The sequence below is a fragment of the Melanotaenia boesemani genome, chromosome 5 (genome assembly GCF_017639745.1).
Source record: "Melanotaenia boesemani isolate fMelBoe1 chromosome 5, fMelBoe1.pri, whole genome shotgun sequence".
NCBI classification, from domain to species: domain Eukaryota; kingdom Metazoa; phylum Chordata; class Actinopteri; order Atheriniformes; family Melanotaeniidae; genus Melanotaenia; species Melanotaenia boesemani.
In genome coordinates, this window is record NC_055686.1 from 35,431,143 (window position 1) to 35,451,683 (window position 20,541).

The 20,541-nt window shown below is 44.2% G+C and overlaps 1 protein-coding gene across 1 annotated transcript in view; it reads right to left on the minus strand.

Moving 5' to 3' along the window:
* Positions 1-20,541, minus strand: part of zanl (zonadhesin, like) — a 73,030-nt gene that overhangs the window by 48,095 nt on the left and 4,394 nt on the right. Inside the window, exons 10-41 of the mRNA XM_041984498.1 lie at positions 20,360-20,485; positions 20,086-20,279; positions 19,798-19,939; positions 17,794-18,038; positions 17,519-17,667; positions 17,211-17,339; positions 16,918-17,056; positions 16,552-16,693; positions 15,683-15,879; positions 15,420-15,558; positions 14,982-15,098; positions 14,466-14,590; positions 14,201-14,346; positions 13,863-14,006; positions 12,131-12,238; positions 11,738-11,907; positions 9,831-10,033; positions 9,584-9,728; positions 9,436-9,489; positions 9,162-9,355; positions 8,874-9,015; positions 5,401-5,645; positions 5,126-5,274; positions 4,822-4,950; positions 4,529-4,667; positions 4,163-4,304; positions 2,483-2,679; positions 2,241-2,379; positions 1,802-1,918; positions 1,288-1,412; positions 1,023-1,168; positions 685-828 (exon numbers count right to left, since the gene is read on the minus strand). Coding sequence (XP_041840432.1) covers positions 685-828; positions 1,023-1,168; positions 1,288-1,412; positions 1,802-1,918; positions 2,241-2,379; positions 2,483-2,679; positions 4,163-4,304; positions 4,529-4,667; positions 4,822-4,950; positions 5,126-5,274; positions 5,401-5,645; positions 8,874-9,015; positions 9,162-9,355; positions 9,436-9,489; positions 9,584-9,728; positions 9,831-10,033; positions 11,738-11,907; positions 12,131-12,238; positions 13,863-14,006; positions 14,201-14,346; positions 14,466-14,590; positions 14,982-15,098; positions 15,420-15,558; positions 15,683-15,879; positions 16,552-16,693; positions 16,918-17,056; positions 17,211-17,339; positions 17,519-17,667; positions 17,794-18,038; positions 19,798-19,939; positions 20,086-20,279; positions 20,360-20,485 — 4,822 coding nt within the window. The remainder of the gene's footprint in view (positions 1-684; positions 829-1,022; positions 1,169-1,287; positions 1,413-1,801; positions 1,919-2,240; positions 2,380-2,482; positions 2,680-4,162; positions 4,305-4,528; positions 4,668-4,821; positions 4,951-5,125; positions 5,275-5,400; positions 5,646-8,873; positions 9,016-9,161; positions 9,356-9,435; positions 9,490-9,583; positions 9,729-9,830; positions 10,034-11,737; positions 11,908-12,130; positions 12,239-13,862; positions 14,007-14,200; positions 14,347-14,465; positions 14,591-14,981; positions 15,099-15,419; positions 15,559-15,682; positions 15,880-16,551; positions 16,694-16,917; positions 17,057-17,210; positions 17,340-17,518; positions 17,668-17,793; positions 18,039-19,797; positions 19,940-20,085; positions 20,280-20,359; positions 20,486-20,541) is intronic.

Sequence of the window (20,541 nt, forward strand, 5' to 3'; positions counted from 1 at the left end):
GTGTGGACTTAGGCCTGCTATGATATGCGTGGTTCCTGTGCTGGTGTACATGCACTTCGTTTGTGTGTCTGATTGTGTGTGAAAGAGACTATAATGAGGTGTGTTTTTAAATTGCTGTTATATACTCTGGTGTATAAAGGCTTTTTATGTGCATAAATTATTTTTATTATGTAATGCACCTTTTTAGCATTGTGCATGAAAAGCGCTTTGTAAATAATTGTTTTGATTGACTGCAGTGAACTGATCAGTTTGTAAGAAACAGTGATCACAAAACAAAAGAGATGATTGTTGACTTCAAGAGAAAGAGGGGTAAACAGGGCACTGTTTACATCCTGGGAGAAGGGGTGAAGGTGGTAGAGGAATACAAGTACCTTGGAGTTCCTCTGGACAACAGACTAGACTTGAAATGCAACACAGTAGCTTCAATGATTTTTTCTATATTTCCTTAATTCTATTTAAAAAGAAAAAACACACAGTATATTGCATTTTCCCTCTAGGAAAACTAATATGTATTAAATTTAATATCACTTCATTCAATTTAATTCCATTAACTAACTCCCAACCAATGGTTTATAACATAAATACTACAATGTCCTGTACGCTCTGAGGGCAACAGAGATCTTCGTGGTTTTCACAGTCAGCTGCTCAAACAGTAAATTGTATGATTTTTTTTTCTCAACTCACGATTCGTCCTCGTCTTCTTTCGTCTGCCAGCTGTTCCCAAAGTCATTGACGTTTCCCACCAAGGTGCCATCTGGTCTGGTGAAGTCATTGTCTGGGTTTCCATCATAGTCGCCACAGAGGCCACACATCTGGTCGTAGTAGGAGCTGGAGGAACAAAGACATGTCTAAATTCACTCTGGAAAAGTTTTCATTTCCTCCTCTGAATGAGGAGCATTCAGAGGAGCATCTGAATGTAGAGTTGGTGTAAAATATGGATCTAATCTAAAACACAGCAGCATATGTCTCAGCTTCTACAAAGTTCTGTCATTTATGGTTTTCTCTTGAAGCTCTGCACCAACCTGGGAACTGAGATCTGGGCGTAATGGTTTCCATCCCAACGGACCTGCAGCCCAAAGGGGGTCTGCAGGGTGATGTACTGACCGGCCAGGCTGAGGGACATGAGAGGGGAGGGGGAATGTGGGAGGGCTACACGGACACCATTCACCTGCATGATAGAGGTTGAAACCATGAACACACCACACCTGTCTGCTGCTTTAGCTAACAAAGGTCCTGAGTCTGAACTCAGGGAGGATGATGGGGAAGAACAGATCTGTTCATACTGACCAGAGTTCTCCTGGCCTTCATCAGGGTCACAGTGATCCCATTCACAGTGACATAGAGTTTCCTCAGATAGGACAGACCTGGAGCTCCTCTCTCCTCGTTCTTCCCTTCCACAGAGAACCAGGGACCTGCACAGGGACAAGTTAGAACTGAGCTAAAACTGGATCCATTGAACTGTGAGGCAGCAGTCATTTTCTGAAGGAATCTGATGGTCATAAATCAAACTCTTCAAGTTCTAGTGAGAAATACTGACACACTGATATGTTTCCACCTGAAAACATCTGAAATCCTGGAAATCATTGGTTCATTCAGGTCATGCGACTGCTGAATATGAAGGCTCATGATCATGAAGATTAAATCACCTCTAAGTTGGACCAGGTCCAACTGTGAGGTGAAATTTTTTTATACAAATCCATCCACAACTCTGTCCAGAACTCTTCATGCTATTAGACAAATAAACCACAACAACCTTTTCCAATGAAGGTATTCTGACACCAGTGTGTCAGTGTTCTCCTACCTGTGGTGTTCCTGCATGTTCTGGCCAGTGTGTAGGTGCAAGTTCCCATGAAGCTGAAGAACTTCTTGTCAAACGTGTTGTAGTGAGGATCTCCAGATACTACACAGTCCTGAGAGCCTGAGAGAGATGGAGCATCTTATGATATTTTTTCTCCTACTGACAAACTAACTGTCGACATCATCAAGCCATAAAGGTGGTTACAGGATCAGAGCAGTATCACAGCAGAACCTGAAGTACTGGACAGGTTCTGAGTCTTTATTGCAGAACTATAGTGTGATTCCTCTGGACCAACTCAAGTTTTTACCATGAGACTGAGTTGTTAAAACCTGTTGGAAAGCTTTACGAACTAAAAGCTTTAAGAACTGAAGTCAAACAGCACAGTGTTGGTGTTCAGTTTAGAACCCTGACCTGTCTGATTCTGCAGTGTCTGTTAACTTACTGGTGGGATAACAGCCAAGCTCTCCGTCCTGGAGTTTACACTCGTGCATCGGAGGGCAGTCAGAGGCAAAGCAGGTAACGAAGGGGGCGTCACACCTACACTTGAGTTTACAGTCTTCCACATAAAACTCCTCTCCAGGCTGAAACAAACACAACACACATCAGACTCTAACACACACAACACATTTCAGACTCTAACACACATACAACACAACACACTTCAGACTCTAACACACACTCTACCTCATAGTACTGGCCGTTGGTGTGTTTGCAGCCACATGAATTCTTCTTCACACATTTTCCAGCACTCAAGACAAATCCAGGATCACACACACAGCCCTCCGAGCAGGGCCCACCACAGAACGGAGGTTTCCCAGAGCACGTCTCTTGACAGGGGTCTGCACAAGGCTCATAGTGGCTGTTGGGGGGGCATGTGAGTGCTGGGGAAAACAAAAGAGGCTGAAGTCAGAGGTTTATTTGGAAAATATTGATTAGAGACAGTTTTCTTCATCAGCTGATCCCTCCTAAGACCTCTTAATAAAGACTCTTAATTACAGCCTCTAACCATACAAAGTAAGCTCTTTCCAACTCCAGACTTTGATGTATCTGTCAGAAATTTGAAATACTCCACTGAGCTAGTATACATGTGCTATTTGGACTTGGAAAAAGCATTTTACTGTGTATCTTTGGGAGTGTTATCATGAGTGCTTTGAGGGAACAGGGTACCAGAACCTCTGATAAGGGCTGTTCAGCCCCTGTATGATTAGTGTCAGAGATGGGTTCACATTCCCGGCATTAAGTCAGACACATTTTTGTTGAAGGTTGGAGCTCGCCAAGGCTTCCGTTTGTTACCAATTCTGTTAATTACTTTAATGGACAAAACTTTTAGGATCAGCCAGGGAGTTTAGGGGGTCCAGTTTGGTGGACTCAGGTTTCTGTCTCTACTTTTGCAGATGATGCATATTGTTTTCATCAGATTGTGATTTCTAACTCTCACTTGAGAGGTTTGCAGCGAATTGTGAAGTGATTGGAATGAGGTTTAGAACCTCCAAATCTGAGACCATGGTCCTCAACCGGAAAAGAGGCAGAGTCCTCTCTGATTCCCAAGTGGAAGAGTTCAAATATATTGGACTCTTGTTCATGACTGGGGGAAGAACGGAGTATAAGATCAACATGTGCATGGATTTAGCATCAGCAGTGTTGTGGTGAAGAACAAGCTAAGTTGAAAGGAGAAGCTCTTGATTTTCCAGTTGATCTACGTTCCTACCCTCATGAATGATCAGTAGCTGTGGGTAGTTTCAGAATGAACGAGATTGCAGATACAAGTGGCTGAAAGGAGTTCCTTTCACACGGTGTCTGCACTCTCCCTTCGAAATAAGGTGAAAAGCTCAGTCATCCAGGAGGAGAACTGCTACTCCTCCACATCCAGAAGAGCCAGATGAGCTGGCATTTCTGGATGTCTGGTTAGGATGCCTTCTGGACGCCTCCCTAGGGAGGTGTTCCAAAAATGTCCCATTGTGAGGAGATCCCACGCAAAACCCACAACATGCTGGAGAGAATACAACACTGGCCGGCGAACACCCGAGGACGAGCTAGAAGAAGGGGCCAAGTAAAGGAAATCTGTGCTTCTCTGCTTAAGCTGCTGACTCCAGGACCAGACCTTAGATGAGTGGTAGAAAATGGGTGGATGGCAATCCAAAGACCAAAACTTAGATCTGTTGCAAAGTGAAAAATCACATTTAACCAGGACACTTTAGTTTGAGTTTTTTTTTTTTCATAATGTTTTCTTCTCAGGGTTTTCTATCTTTCTCCTCAGTGGTCCTTTGTTTGACAGGTGACCTCACCCCTCAGAAAGTTGTCTAAATACACATATATGTATAATAATCTTCCAATCAACCCAACATCCATTGACTCAATACTCACGGCAAAAGGTTTCATTCCTCCAGGATCCAATGTTGACCCCACGGTCCTGGCACTCATTGACGTAAGCTTCAATGGCTTCACACAGAATAGGTTTGGCTCCATCCAACTCACACAAGTCAAACAAACAGTCTCTGAAGTAATTCTGGAGACACACAATCAGTTTGTTGAGTTACAACGCTTCGTGCCCACAGTAATCTCAGATCAGACATTCAGATTTCTCTCTGTGGCTGCTGCGTTGCTGTAGTGACCACTAAGGTCTTCAGTGTAGTAACTTTTGTTTTTTTACTGAAACAAACTCACTAAAATTTAACAGATAAGAATTTTTCCTATCGATGTCAGACAGAAGAAGGAAGAACATGGACATACATTGGGGTTGACTTTGGGATGGCACACAGCAAACGGACCCTTTTTGTCCAGCAGAATACCACAGTATCCAGAGCTCTCATATAATTCCTTCTCCTCATCATCACATCCAGGAATGGTGCTGTTGGGTTTCTTATTACACCTGCCAACACAGATATTACCAAGTTACACTTTGTCCTCATTAATTACAGTCTGAACTAATCGATCTGCCAACAATGGTTTGAGCATTTCACACTTTTTGTGTTATGTTAGTTTTTAGAAGAATGTAAGTACTCTTGAGTCTATGCATGACTCACTCAGGATCAGTATTCCAGCTGTGTCCAAATTCATCAGCATTGGTTGCCATGGTTCCATTTGGTTTGCGGAAATCATCTTTAGCATTTCCATTATAGTCTCCACACAGTCCACACAGTTTATCCCGATAGCTGCAGATCACACACACGCACACACAAGCAAAGTTAGAATTTTATTGTAGATACTTTAAGTTAGAGCAAAGGTTCAGTCAGACACATTTCTTGTTTGCAAGATCAAGATTGTTTGCACCATATGAATCAATGCCTCCAATAAAAGCTACTCTCTGTGTGGTAAGTCCATACTCACTCTTTGATTACTTTGATATCCATGAAATGGTTTCCATCATAGCGAACAGTTACACCAAAGTCCATGGACACGGTGTAATGTTTTCCTGATTGGAACACAGAAACACCAGAGACTGGAGTCACTGGTAGGTTGGTGTTGGTCCCATTCACCTATGGGAAAAAGAGTTGCAGAAATTGTGAAAAAAAAATTCAAACAATATCAAAACAATATTACTTGTGTATATGTGTATAGGTGATGGCTGTGTTAGTTTTACAGTTCATGCCCTCCTTACTTACTTGAACAGTACCACCTTTCAGGATGGAGATTTTCTGCATGTGCACATATACATGTACAGCCTTCACATAGGAGATGGTGGGAGTGTTATATCGATTTTCATTGTCAGTGTGGACCTCAAAGTATGGCAGGCTTGTGTCGTTGCAGCGTGCAGACATCAGATAGCTACAGTTGCCCATGAAATTGTATGTGTGTTTGTCGAAGGTGGTGTAGTGAGGATCACCAGATGCTATGCAGGTTGATGTACCTAATGGTATAACAAATGAAAGAAATACATATTAGTCGTAGTTGGATTTTACTTGTGGGTCCATTGTTTCTGCAATGGTGCGATTGCTGTCTGTAAGTACACACTGATGCAGGTGTCTTTTGCCTTTATTACTGCCTCTGTTGCTGGCTCACAGTCACATTAGTGGTAGATCAAGGGTGTATCAGTCCTGGATTGAAAGGGTGATTTGAAAAGGTCTGTCTCTCTGGTGTTCATGTCAGGGTTACAGCCGCTGCCCGTAGGTCGCCACCTTCAAAAATGCCTGGTTGCAGCACTTACTTGATGCCAGATTGTTATACGTTTAGTTGGCTGCTGTGCTTATGTTATCCTGAAGCTATTGGTTCTTGTTGTTTACAGTTTGCTCTTGTACATAGAATTCCTGGTTTGGCCCTTGCCCTGGGTTTTGCCTCTACAGTATATAAAACCCTGGATTAAGTCAAGATCTTTTAAATACCCTTGGTTGTCTCTTTTAATTAAAATAACCATCATCTGTGTCATTATTTGGATAACGCTGCCAAGCAGGACCAAGTTTGGCTCTGTCTTTGGGTCCTTCCCACCAACTCCTTGACAGTTTGACTTTGTGTCAACTGCAAGAACGTAGCTCTCACAGGTCACCACCTTCACGAATTTCTAGTTGCAGCACTTATTTGATGCCAGATTGTTATATGTTTAGTTGGCTGGTGTGTTTATGTTATCCTGAAGTTATTGGTTCTTGTTGTTTACAGTTTGCTCTTGTACATAGAATTTGGCCCTCACCCTGGGTTGGGATGGCTAGCTATGAGATGGTCAAATTTCTTCTTCTGGCCCTCGACGAAGGCAGACGCTTTTCTTCTCTCTCCCTCCTCCCCACTCTTCCCCTCTACTTGTCCTGTCATCGCTGAGACTCTCTCTGCATTTCTGTTCTGAATCTAGAACCATGGATTTGATCAGCTGGTCCCTAAATGCAATCGACCAAATTTATTCGAACCGGAAAACAGGCGTAGGGGAGCCTGCTTGTCCTGGCGGAACGTTATCGGCTGGATATGTGATGGATTTCTGGGGAGTGTGGAAAGTCATGTGCCTGTCGATTCTGTCTGTCGGGGACGCAGAAGACATATACACATTCGGATTCATGATAACTGGGTTTCTGCTGTTTGGAGCGGGCGGTTTCCTGGCACATCGCAAAATTCGGACACTGTCGGTGGCCACTGGCAAGCTGCCGAATTTCTGTGCCAGTGTGTGTTGAGCTATGAACTATCAGACTTTGGGGTTGCAGGAGCTTAATTGTAAACTGGAGGCTATTCTGACTCAGAATGGCAAGCTGGTTGGGATTCCCGAGCTCATACGCGGGGTGGACACCAACTTGGAGAAGTTGTTGGCTCGGCTGGATGGAAATTGACTCACAAATTTGGATGATTTAGAGTTGCCAGTGGGACCACTGAGAGACTCAAGGCATACGAAACAGCTCTGGCCTGAAACTAAAACAAATGCTGTTATCTAATTTGGCTCTCTGTACTGGCCTTGGATGGCTGGTTATAAAGTTCTCCTGGAAGGTTATGTTGACGGATGCTCAGTCCCCCCACCCTTCCCCCCCACCCTCCTCTCGGGCGGTGGCCTTTTCCTGGATGAGCTCCTAAGGACGCCTCACTATCACCAGGTGGCAAAGACTGGAGAAAGGAACTGGGAGAGAGTTCACAGGCTCACTTACTGCACACACGCACGCACCACACTCACATACACCACTACAGACACACCTCCACCATGATTTTCACTGCCTTGGTTGATCCTTCCCCCCCTCCCTCCACTCCCGGGCGGCAGGTTGACTGGATGTGCTCATGTTCAGCTGCGTCCACACTTGGCCGCAATGGGAGACCCCTCTCCCCCCCTGCCATTTGTTTCTTATGTTGTGAATGTCTGAATTATGTGCTTTTATGTACTGAGGTGTGTTTTTTTTGTATCTCAACACTGGGCCCTTAGGCCCAGCGTGGAGATGCCTTTTTTTCTCTAGCCTCATCTTATGCCCCTCATGTTATCTTTTCCATCTATATCTAATACTAATATAGGTGCGCCGCTGTGGCTGCTGCCTCAGTCTGCCTGTTTGTGCTTACATGTTGTTGCTGTCTAGTCTTAGACGGGTTGTACTGGAAGTCATTTCGTTCGTACCTGTGTCCTGCACTTGTATAATGACAAATAAAGAATCTTGAATCTTGAATCTTGAAACCCCCAATACCCCTAGGAGCAGACTATTAGGCTAAAGAACTGATACCCAAAGGTTGCACAGCTTGGAGAGACAGAACAGTCAGGGGGAGATTTTTTTATCAGCATTCTAGAATAAATATGCCCCAGTGACGCTGAGGCTTTGAGTTTAATAGCCTAATAAAGTTGGAGCTCACCTTCTGGAATCTGTTTTTGAAAATGACTACTATCTAAAGAGGGTGTTAACCGGAAGAGTCCAACAAGTTCCAAACAGCCATATATCTTCCCAGTTTGTTCTTTGTAAAGCCCTACTTTCTTTTCCCAAATAATTGGGGAAGGTTTACCAGAACCTTCTTCATGCTAACAGGATTCCCTTCTCCATCACCTTCCACACCTGGGCTTTTGCTTCTGCACCAACAAATCTTCAATTCTGCTGGCCCTCTTGTAGCCATCTACACCTTCAGGAGTCCTGGGCCAACAAAATCTGGAAAGCCTTATTCTTGTGCTTGATGCCCTTCCTTTTGCTATCCACTTGTAGGTCCTGCGGTTTCCATCACAACAGCTACTGTCAAATTTCTCACATCAGCCATCTCTACAAAAGAGCCCATGAATATGGTCCACTCAGGCTTCATGTCGCCATCCTCCTCTAGATCTGAAGCTATGCTAGAGTTGGTGACTTAAATATACAAAGGACAGGGACCTCTGGCAAATGTTCCTAAGCATCTTGTCCACATACACATCATGCTTGGTTTTACCACGGCTGTCCAACCATTGACATTCAGTCTGATTCAATTCACGACCAAAGATATATCGTCCCAGGTTTGATAATAGAACCACAAAGCCAACAACCACCTATTGGACCAAGGAGCTGTGGTAACAAGTATATCTAATAAGCACCTTACTCTCAGACATGGCTGAGCTCTGTTGGGTCTCAGATTCAAATCAGACCCTCTATTCAGCTTCAGGTACCTTACTTTAAATCTCAAATTCACAAACATATTTTCATGCCTTTATGATTTTATGAAAAATTATTACCTTTAGGATAACAGGCTGGAACACCATTAACCTCTCGACACTCTTCAGTGGGGTCACAGGAGTTATCGACACATTCCAAAGTGTAGTTCCCTGCACAGCGACACAGCTTTGTACAGCCATCTCCAAATACAACTTCACCAGGCTGAAACAAAATGGAAAAATAGATCAATAATCATTCTGCTTCAAATTTACGGCAGAGCTAACCTACCCTTTACTTCTATGTCAGTATTTCTCTCCAAAAACAAACTTATATATTCCAGAATGCTACAGTAACCATGACGCCATTACCTCATAATAGTTATTCTGGTCATCCAAACAGCCACATTTCTCCAGTGGCACACAGTGTCGTCCCTTGAAGACAAACCCCGGTTTGCAGAAACAGCCACTGATACATGAGCCAGAACAGTTGGTGGAGGGTGCCATACAGGTGGGGATACAAGCTGGACCACAATCTATATACTCTGCATTAGGAGGACAGGGATCTGTGCACATACAAAGAGAATAGAAGAATGAGTTTCCGTATGAAAAATAACTGAAAAATATCAAGAAGAACATGTCATACTTGGTGGTTTGGTTGTAATTGGTTTTGATGTAGTTGGTCCAGGAGTTGTTGAAACTGTACACGCACACAGCACAGGAAATAGAAGAATGAGTTCATTTATCAAATATTTGCTGATTACATGAAGGTAAATTCTCAGTAATAGACGTACCCAGAGGGCGGCATTCATACTCTCCATCATGAAGCTGGCAGCTCTCCGTAGCTGGTTCACAGCTAGTGTTACGACACTGGATCAGACCTCCACTGTGACACTCACACTTCTGCATACAACCCTCTAAGTACCAGTCATCACCTGCCTGTCGAACACATCGCAGATTAAACACACGGAAAACGCCTCCAGACTCCAGTGATGTAATGATGTGACTGCTGCAGACTGAGTTAAGGTCTGCTCCACTTACAGGGTGGTAGCCTCCACTGGTGTCCACACAGCCACAGTCCGCCAGAGACACACAGCGGTCGTCACTCAGGATGAAGCCCGGGTTACACTCACAGCCTTCAACACACACATTCTCACAGCCGGGCGGTCCCACCATGCCCACACAGGTTTCAGGACATGAGCTCACGCACAGGGAGTAGGAGCTGTTTGGAGGACAGGCCAGGGCTGCAGAAGAAACAAATGAGGATGATGAGGGGGGAAGAGAAGAAGAGAATTAGGATGTGGGGATGTGGGGAGGAAGTTTGCTTCCCTCTGGACTTACATCCCCAGACCCTTCTTCTTTTCCGCTCTCTCTCTCTCTCTCTCTCTCTCTCTCTCTCTCTCACACATACACACACACACACACACACACACACGTAGGGACTTGGGAGGCATGCACGTCATGCGGGGTGGAGAGGAGGGGGCCATTTAAGTGGCAAACAAAAAACATCTGGGAGGCGTCTCATGCAGTTCATGGTGGGCGGGCCACTTAGGTGAGGTCACTGCCCCTCAATTTTAATTGCAAACAACACACACTTCATAAACAGTCAGGAGCGGGGAGGGAGAGAGTAATGGGGACCTCTCACATCCCTGTTCCCCCTGGGTGTGGTCAGGGGTGGGCGGGGGGAGGTGATTGCCCCAGGGGCCGGGACCCGGATTGGCTGCTCTAGTGGGCTGCTGGTTCTGGGGTGAGCAAGGGGGGGGCTGCTGAGGGTGGTGGTGTGAACCGTGCTTGGGGCTCGCTGTTCTATCGTCTGCCTGGGACGTCCCCCACAGGGCATGGTGGGAGGGTTATGTGTGACGTGACTGTGTGATAGTGAGTGCTCATGTCTACAGCACAGGGGAGGGTGTGAGTGTGGGGTTATATGGGGTGGAGATTGAAGTAGGTGGAGGTCAGGGCAGGGGGGGGGGGTCGATGGCGCCCTGGTTCCCGGGGTCTGCGCTGGCCTACGCCAGGTAGTTGTCTGGGGGGGCCTGGTTCTCCTGGGCATGGTGTGGACCCTCTATCTGTGGGGGGCAGCCTCTGGGCTCCTGGGGCCCTGGACCCTTCACTCGGGATGCCCTGGATGGCCGGTCCCTGGTGGGGCCGGCGGCTGCCGATCTTGGCTCACTGGGGTCTGTGGCCCAAGACCGCGGGGGGCTCTGGCTGGGGCTCTCGTCTGCCACCCTCCAGGTAGGGCTGGAGTCGTCCTCGGGGTGGGGTGGCTTGGGTTCGTGCTCCGGGACTGCTGCTAAGGGCCCGGGCTGCCCTGGTCTGCCTCTAATCTCCGTAGAGGCGTGGTCGCATTTGCACAATCACACTCACCACTCCTCATCATTGATCACTCCTTATTCCTCATACTCTTTTCTTTTGTTTCCTTTGAGTTAGTATCTAGTTGTTGTTGTGCTATTTTTGTGATACGTCTTTTTGATTTGGTAATTATTTACGAACTCTTAATGACTTAGCAGCTCTGTTTTTCAGTAAAATTAAAATTTTCTGGTGTGTTCATGTACAAGTGTAACAGTTTGTTGTCTGGTGATAGTTTGGATTGAAGGGTAGTTGCCCTCTGTCTGTGGTGTTTTTGTCTCCTCTCTTTTCTTTCACTTATGCTTCTTTTTCTGTCGCCTCCAGTCAGGTCCAGCAAGATTACATAGATTCCATGATTCAAAGTAAATAAATAAATGAATCAGATTATCAAGAGGAGACTTATACCAATAAAACCTCCCCTTGGCAGAGCAAATTTGTTCATACAATACAGTATTGATACAGCAGTTCATGCGATACAGCAACCAGATTATCATTTTGCTTGCTATGGTGCTGCACAGGACAGGTTTAAAAAAAAAGGATGTGGACATGATAATGAGGCTGTTTCTGCTACAGATGGTCTTGTTTGGTCGTTTTGAACTTACGGCAGAACTCTGGAGTCCTCCACTGGTGGACCGTGGCTCCGGCCCGTTGGCAGGCATCAGTGTAGGCCTGGAGCTGGTCACATAGTGCCTGCTGCTGACCGCCCAACTGGCACATGTCATAGACACAACTTTGGAAAAACGGAGTAGGATCCACCACACTGATACACTCCCTGGAACAAAGACAAAGAGTCTGTTAGACAAAGACGAAGAAGAGGAAGAAGAAAGTGTTTAAAATGTGAGTTCAGAAACTAACAATCAGAGATAAATAACTATATTAAACCATGGTCTGTCAGACAGCTGAGGTCATGATGTGAGGATTTCAAGGGATTTCGAGTCAGTGTGAGGATCAGCTGGATCCTGACTTGCACAGCAAACAACAGGTTTTTGTCTCACCTGAAGGGTCCAGCAGGGTCTTTGATTTTGCCACACTTGTCCGGTTTCACTACCTCAGCCTCCAGGTTTGGGTCGCAATCCGGATCAGGGTTAGTTCCTGAGTTACATCTGAACAACACAGGTATATTTCATTCAGACTGAATCACACTGAAGATCCAAACAGGAATCAGCAATGGAAATTACTGTTAACTGTCAGTATAACTATTATCCCCACATCCCCGCATCCAGCTCAAAAGACCACACATCCTCCATGAGCCCACAGCTTTCCTGCCACACCTCCACTCTGTCACCCTGCTGCTCACTCATGGACCTTAACACAGCCTCATCTACCTCCACATCAAAACATACAGAAACTTCCTTTGCCTCCACCTCTAGCCTGTCTGTTTCCTGCAGTCAGGTGAAGAAGCAACTGAAGAAACTGAACCTGAACAAGGCTGCAGGTCCAGATGGTGTCAGCCCCTGGGTTCTGAGAACCTGCTCAGAACAACTATGTTTGACTCTTCAGCACCTTTTCAGACCTGGTGGTTTAAGAAAAGAGCTCCCGTTCTGTGGAAAACATCCTGCCTTTTTCCAGTGCCTAAAATATCCCAAGCATCTGAACCAAATTAATACAGACCAGTTGCCCTAACATCTCACATCATGAAAGTCCTGCAGAGACTGTTATTGGGTCACCTCAGTAAACAAGTCAATACCTTTCAGGACTACAGTTTGCTCATCGTAATGTTCTTGGGTTTGAAGATGCCATCATCTTCCTGGTTCAGAGAGGCCACTCTCATCTAGACAACATCAGGCAGCATTTTGAGGATAACGTTCTTTGATTTCTTAAGTGCTTTTAAAACATTCTGCTGCTCTGTAATGTGAGAAGCTCCATGAATTTCAGGTGGATACCTCTACAACCACCCGGATTTATGACAAACACACCACAGTTTGTGAGTCTGAAAAGGTTGTGTGTCTGACATGGTGGTCAGCAGCAGCACCACAAGGGACTGTACTCTCACTATTTCTCTTCACACTGCACACCGCAGACTTTCAATACAACTCTAAGTGCTGTTATCTGCAGAAATACTCTAATTACTCTGCAGTCGTGGGTTGTATTAGTGATGGACAAGAAGCTGAGTGCAGTACCTACAATTACTCCAAAACTCAACGCCATGTGTTCTGACAAAGACCAAAGGGCAGGAACACATTTCAAAATCACTGCATTGGCTCCCCCATGCATGTCAGGATAGATTTAAAGGATCTTTTAGTAGTTTATAAATGTCTTAATGTACTTGGGCCTTATTATTTATCTGACCTTCATTTAAATTATGAGCCCTTTGTGGACCCTGAGGTCCTCTGGTACTGGCCTTTTAGTTTTTCCCAAAGTCAGAACCAAAACTGTGAGGTGTGTTTTTAAATTGCTGTTATATACTCTGGTGTATAAAGGCTTTTTATGTGCATAAATTATTTTTATTATGTAATGCACTTTTTTAGCTTTGTGCATGAAAATCACTTTATAAATAATTGTTTTGATTGGCTGCAGTGAACTGATCAGTTTGTGAGAAACAATGAACACAAAACAAAAGAGATGATTGTTGACTTCAAGAGAAAGAGGGGTAAACAGGGCACTGTTTAATTATAACATAAATACTACAATGTCCTGTACGCTCTGAGGGCAACAGAGATCTTCGTGGTTTTCACAGTCAGCTGCTCAAACAGTAAATTGTATGATTTTTTTTTTTTTTTAACTCACGTTTCGTCCTCGTCTTCTTTCGTCTGCCAGCTGTTCCCAAAGTCATTGACGTTTCCCACCAAGGTGCCATCTGGTCTGGTGAAGTCATTGTCTGGGTTTCCATCATAGTCGCCACAGAGGCCACACATCTGGTCGTAGTAGGAGCTGGAGGAACAAAGACATGTCTAAATTCACTCTGGAAAAGTTTTCATTTCCTCCTCTCAATGAGGAGCATTCAGAGGAGCATCTGAATGTAGAGTTGGTGTATAATATGGCTCTAATCTAAAACACAGCAGCATATGTCTCAGCTTCTACAAAGTTCTGTCATTTATGTTTTTCTCTTGAAACTCTGCACCAACCTGGGAACTGAGATCTGGGCGTAATGGTTTCCATCCCAACGGACCTGCAGCCCAAAGGGGGTCTGCAGGGTGATGTACTGACCGGCCAGGCTGAGGGACATGAGAGGGGAGGGGGAATGTGGGAGGGCTACACGGACACCATTCACCTGCATGATAGAGGTTGAAACCATGAACACACCACACCTGTCTGCTGCTTCAGCTAACAAAGATCCTGAGTCTGAACTCAGGGAGGATGATGGGGAAGAACAGATCTGTTCATACTGACCAGAGTTCTCCTGGCCTTCATCAGGGTCACAGTGATCCCATTCACAGTGACATAGAGTTTCCTCAGATAGGACAGACCTGGAGCTCCTCTCTCCTCGTTCTTCCCTTCCACAGAGAACCAGGGACCTGCACAGGGACAAGTTAGAACTGAGCTAAAACTGGATCCATTGAACTGTGAGGCGGCAGTCATTTTCTGAAGCAATCTGATGGCCATAAACCAAATTCTTCAAGTTCTAGTGAGAAATACTGACACACTGATATGTTTCCACCTGAAAACATCTGAAATCCTGGGAATCATTGGTTCATTCAGGTCGTGCGACTGCTGAATATGAAGGCTCATGATCGTGAAGATTAAATCACCTCTAAGTTGGACCAGGTCCAACTATGAGATTAATTTTTTATACAACTCCATTCACAATTCTGTCCAGAACTCTTCATGCTATTTAACAGACAAATAAACCACAACGACCTTTTCCAGTGAAGGTATTCTGACATCAGTGTGTCAATGTTCTCCTACCTGTGGTGTTCCTGCATGTTCTGGCCAGTGTGTAGGTGCAAGTTCCCATGAAGCTGAAGAACTTCTTGTCAAACGTGTTGTAGTGAGGATCTCCAGATACTACACAGTCCTGAGAGCCTGAGAGAGATGGAGCATCTTAAGATATTTTTTCTCCTACTGACAAACCAACTGTCGACATCATCAAGCCATAAAGGTGGTTACAGGATCAGAGCAGTATCACAGCAGAACCTGAAGTACTGGACAGGTTCTGAGTCTTTATTGCAGAACTATAGTGTGGTTCCTCTGGACCAACTCAAGTTTTTACCATGAGACTGAGTTGTTAAACCTGTTGGAAAGCTTTACAAACTAGAAGTTTTAAGAACTGAAGTCAAACAGCACAGTGTTGGTGTTCAGTTTAGAACCCTGACCTGTCTGGTTCTGCAGTGTCTGTTAACTTACTGGTGGGATAACAGCCAAGCTCTCCGTCCTGGAGTTTACACTCGTGCATCGGAGGGCAGTCAGAGGCAAAGCAGGTAACGAAGGGGGCATCACACCTACACTTGAGTTTACAGTCTTCCACATAAAACTCCTCTCCAGGCTGAAACAAACACAACACACATCAGACTCTAACACACAACACACATCAGACTCTAACACACATACAACACATTTCAGACTCTAACACACATACAACACACTTCAGACTCTAATGTACACTCTACCTCATAGTACTGGCCATTGGTGTGTTTGCAGCCACATGAATTCTTCTTCACACATTTTCCAGCACTCAAAACAAATCCAGGATCACACACACAGCCCTCCGAGCAGGGCCCACCACAGAACGGAGGTTTCCCAGAGCACGTCTCTTGACAGGGGTCTGCACAAGGCTCATAGTGGCTGTTGGGGGGGCATGTGAGTGCTGGGGAAAACAAAAGAGGCTGAAGTCAGAGGTTTATTTGGAAAATATTGATTAGAGACAGTTTTCTTCATCAGCTGATCCCTCCTAAGACCTCTTCATAAAGATTCTGAGTCACAGCATCCAACCATACAAAGTAAGCTCTTTCCAACTCCAGACTTTGATGTATCTGTCAGAAATTTAAAATACTCCACTCAGCTAGTATACATGTGCTATTTGGACTTGGATAAAGCATTTTACTGTGTATCTTTGGGAGTGTTGTCGTGAGTGCTTTGAGGGAACAGGGTACCAGAACCTCTGATAAGGGCTGTTCAGCCCCTGTATGATTAGTGTCAGAGCTGGGTTCACATTCCCGGCATTAAGTCAGACACATTTTTGTTGAAGGTTGGAGCTCGCTTTCAGGACCAGACCTTAGGTAAGTGGTAGAAAATGGATGGATGGCAATCCAAAGACCCAAACTTAGATCTGTTGCAAAGTGAAAAATCACATTTAACCAGGACACTTTAGTTTGAGTTTTTTTTTTTTTTCATAATGTTTTCTTCTCAGGGTTTTCTATCTTTGTCCTCAGTGGTCCTTTGTTTGACAGGTGACCTCACCCCTCAGAAAGTTGTCTAAATACACATATATGTATAATAATCTTCCAATCAACCCAACATCCATTGACCCAACACTCACGGCAAAAGGTTTCATTCCTCCAGGATCCAATGTTGACCCCACGGTCCTGGCACTCATTGACGTAAGCTTCAATGGCTTCACACAGAATAGGTTTGGCTCCATCCAACTCACACAAGTCAAACAAACAGTCTCTGAAGTAATTCTGGAGACACACAATCAGTTTGTTGAGTTACAACGCTTCGTGCCGACAGTAATCTTAGATCAGACATTCAGATTTTGCCCTCTGGCTGCTGCATTGCTGTAGTGACCACTAAGGTCTTCACTGTAGCAACTTTTGGTTTTCTACTGAAACAAACTCACTAAAATTTAACAGATAAGAATTTTTCCTATCGATGTCAGACAGAAGAAGGAAGAACATGGACATACATTGGGGTTGACTTTGGGATGGCACACAGCAAACGGACCCTTTTTGTCCAGCAGAATACCACAGTATCCAGAGCTCTCATATAATTCCTTCTCCTCATCATCACATCCAGGAATGGTGCTGTTGGGTTTCTTATTACACCTGCCAACACAGAAATTACCAAGTTACACTTTGTCCTCATTAATTACAGTCTGAAATAATCGATCTGCCAACAATGGTTTGAGCATTTCACACTTTTTGTGTTATGTTAGTTTTTAGAAGAATGTAAGTACTCTTGAGTCTATGCATGACTCACTCAGGATCAGTATTCCAGCTGTGTCCAAATTCATCAGCATTGGTTGCCATGGTTCCATTTGGTTTGCGGAAATCATCTTTAGCATTTCCATTATAGTCTCCACACAGTCCACACAGTTTATCCTGATAGCTGCAGATCACACACACACACGCACACACAAGCAAAGTTAGAATTTTATTGTAGATACTATAAGTTAGAGCAAAGGTTCAGTCAGAGACATTTCTTGTTTGCAAGATCAATATTGTTTGCACCATATGAATCAATGCCTCCACTAAACGCTACTCTCTGTGTGGTAAGTCCATACTCACTCTTTGATTACTTTGATATCCATGAAATGGTTTCCATCATAGCGAACAGTTACACCAAAGTCCATGGACACAGTGTAATGTTTTCCTGATTGGAACACAGAAACACCAGAGACTGGAGTCACTGGTAGGTTGGTGTTGGTCCCATTCACCTATGGGAAAAAGAGTTGCGGAAATTGTGAAAAAAAAATTCTAACAATATCAAAACAATATTACTTGTGTATATGTGTATAAGTGATGGCTGTGTTAGTTTTTCAGTTCATGCCCTCCTTACTCACCTGAACAGTACCACCTTTCAGGATGGAGATTTTCTGCATGTGCACATATACATGTACAGCCTTCACATAGGAGATGGTGGGAGTGTTATATCGATTTTCATTGTCAGTGTGGACCTCAAAGTATGGCAGGCTTGTGTCGTTACAGCGTGCAGACATCAGATAGCTACAGTTGCCCATGAAATTGTATGTGTGTTTGTCGAAGGTGGTGTAGTGAGGATCACCAGATGCTATGCAGGTGGATGTACCTAATGGTATAACAAATGAAAGAAATACACATTAGTTGTAGTTGTAGTTGTAGCCCCATTGTTTCACTGAAATGTCAAACAGAGGTGGCTTACAGTCAGCTACATACATCATATACATTTTTACCTAAATTTCTGTTTTCTGGCTTACAGTCACCTTAATAGTTGGTCAACTTAGATTCCCCTTCTCTGCAATTTTACACATGACCCCATGAGCATAATAATAACCAGGTGCACCAGTCCTGGTTTGAAACACTTTTAATGCAAATGCCCATCTCTTCGGCATGACTGGGTCATAGCTGCTGTTCATAAGCCACCACCTCCACAAATACCTGGTTGCAGTCTTCATTTAATAAGTTTTACACAGTCAGTTGGCAGTTATTGTTGCTTACCGTAGCCATTGTACTTAAAAATCCTGGTTTGGCATTTGTCCTACCATTTATATCAGGATACATGTCTATGAGCTTACATATAGTTTGACAGGACTGCTGGACATCAAATGACCAGCAGATGTCAGTACTACCAGATGAGCTGTGAAATGGGGCCTCGAATAATGACACTTTTGGCAAAGCAATTGGCCAGACAGATTCAACATATTCAGGGGCCTTCATCACACCATCACTAAAGCTTATAGCAAAACATTCACACTAAACAGGAAGTTTCTCACCACGATTTTCTCTGCTTCAACGTTCCCCCTCCCTATAGCTCTGACCCCTGCATCTCTCTCTTCTCCAGCTCGACCATTCTTAAAGGGGCCATGTTGTTATTTTAACATGGCTCTGTGAACAACATCATGTCTCTGCACACTGACACATAACTTTTGCAATCTGTCTTTTTTAATCAAGGTTATGTGGTGGACCATATATAATCAAAGGTGGGGCCCATTTTGGCCAGCAGGCCGCCTATTGCCGACCACTGCCTAGACACACGACATGTTGGTTAGGTTTAAGGAATTCTGCAGTCTTCTTTCCACTGCCCTATAATATTCCAAATCCAAACAGCCATATATCTTCCCAGTTTGTTCTTTGTAAAGCCCTACTTTCTTTTCCCAAATAATTGGGGAAGGTTTACCAGAACCTTCTTCATGCTAACAGGATTCCCTTCTCCATCACCTTCCACACCTGGGCTTTTGCTATTGCACCAACAAATCTTCAATTCTGCTGGCCCTCTTGTAGCCATCTACAACTTCAGGAGTCCTGGGCCAACAAAATCTGGAAAGCCTTCTTCTTGTGCTTGATGCCCTTCCTTTTGGTATCCACTTGTAGGTCCTGCGGTTTCCATCACAACAGCTACTGTCAAACTTCTCACATCAGCCATCTCTACAAAAGAGCCCATGAATATGGTCCACTCAGGCTTCATGTCGCCATCCTCCTCTAGATCTGAAGCTATGCTAGAGTTGGTGACTTAAATATACAAAGGACAGGGACCTCTGGCAAATGTTCCTAAGCATCTTGTCCACATACACATCATGCTTGGTTTTACCACGGCTGTCCAACCATTGGCATTCAGTCTGATTCAATTCACGAACAAAAATATATCGTCCCAGGTTTGATAATAGAACCACAAAGCCAACAACCACCTATTGGACCAAGGAGCTGTGGTAACAAGTATATCTAATAAGCACCGTACTCTCAGACATGGCTGAGCTCTGTTGGGTCTCAGATTCAAATCAGACCCTCTATTCAGCTTCAGGTACCTTACTTTAAATCTCAAATTCACAAACATATTTTCATGCCTTTATGATTTTATGAAAAATTATTACCTTTAGGATAACAGGCTGGAACACCATTAACCTCTCGACACTCTTCAGTGGGGTCACAGGAGTTATCGACACATTCCAAAGTGTAGTTCCCTGCACAGCGACACAGCTTTGTACAGCCATCTCCAAATACAACTTCACCAGGCTGAAACAAAATGGAAAAATAGATCAATAATCATTCTGCTTCAAATTTACGGCAGAGCTAACCTACCCTTTACTCCTATGTCAGTATTTCTTTCCAAAAACAAACTTATATATTCCAGAATACTACAGTAACCATGACCCCATTACCTCATAATAGTTATTCTGGTCATCCAAACAGCCACATTTCTCCAGTGGCACACAGTGTCGTCCCTTGAAGACAAATCCCGGTTTGCAGAAACAGCCACTGATACATGAGCCAGAACAGTTGGTGGAGGGTGCCATACAGGTGGGGATACAAGCTGGACCACAATCTATATACTCCGCATTAGGAGGACAGGGATCTGTGCACATACAAAGAGAATAGAAGAATGAGTTTCTGTATGAAAAATAACTGAAAAATATCAAGAAGAACATGTCATACTTGGTGGTTTGGTTGTAATTGGTTTTGATGTAGTTGGTCCAGGAGTGGGTTTAGGTGTGGTTGGTCCAGAAGTAGGTTTTGGTGTAGTTGGTCCAGGAGTTGTTGGTTTTGGTGTAGTTGGCAGAACTAAAAATGAAAGACAGATCATCTCTGATGAAAACTTTTCAAACGGATATTCTGTA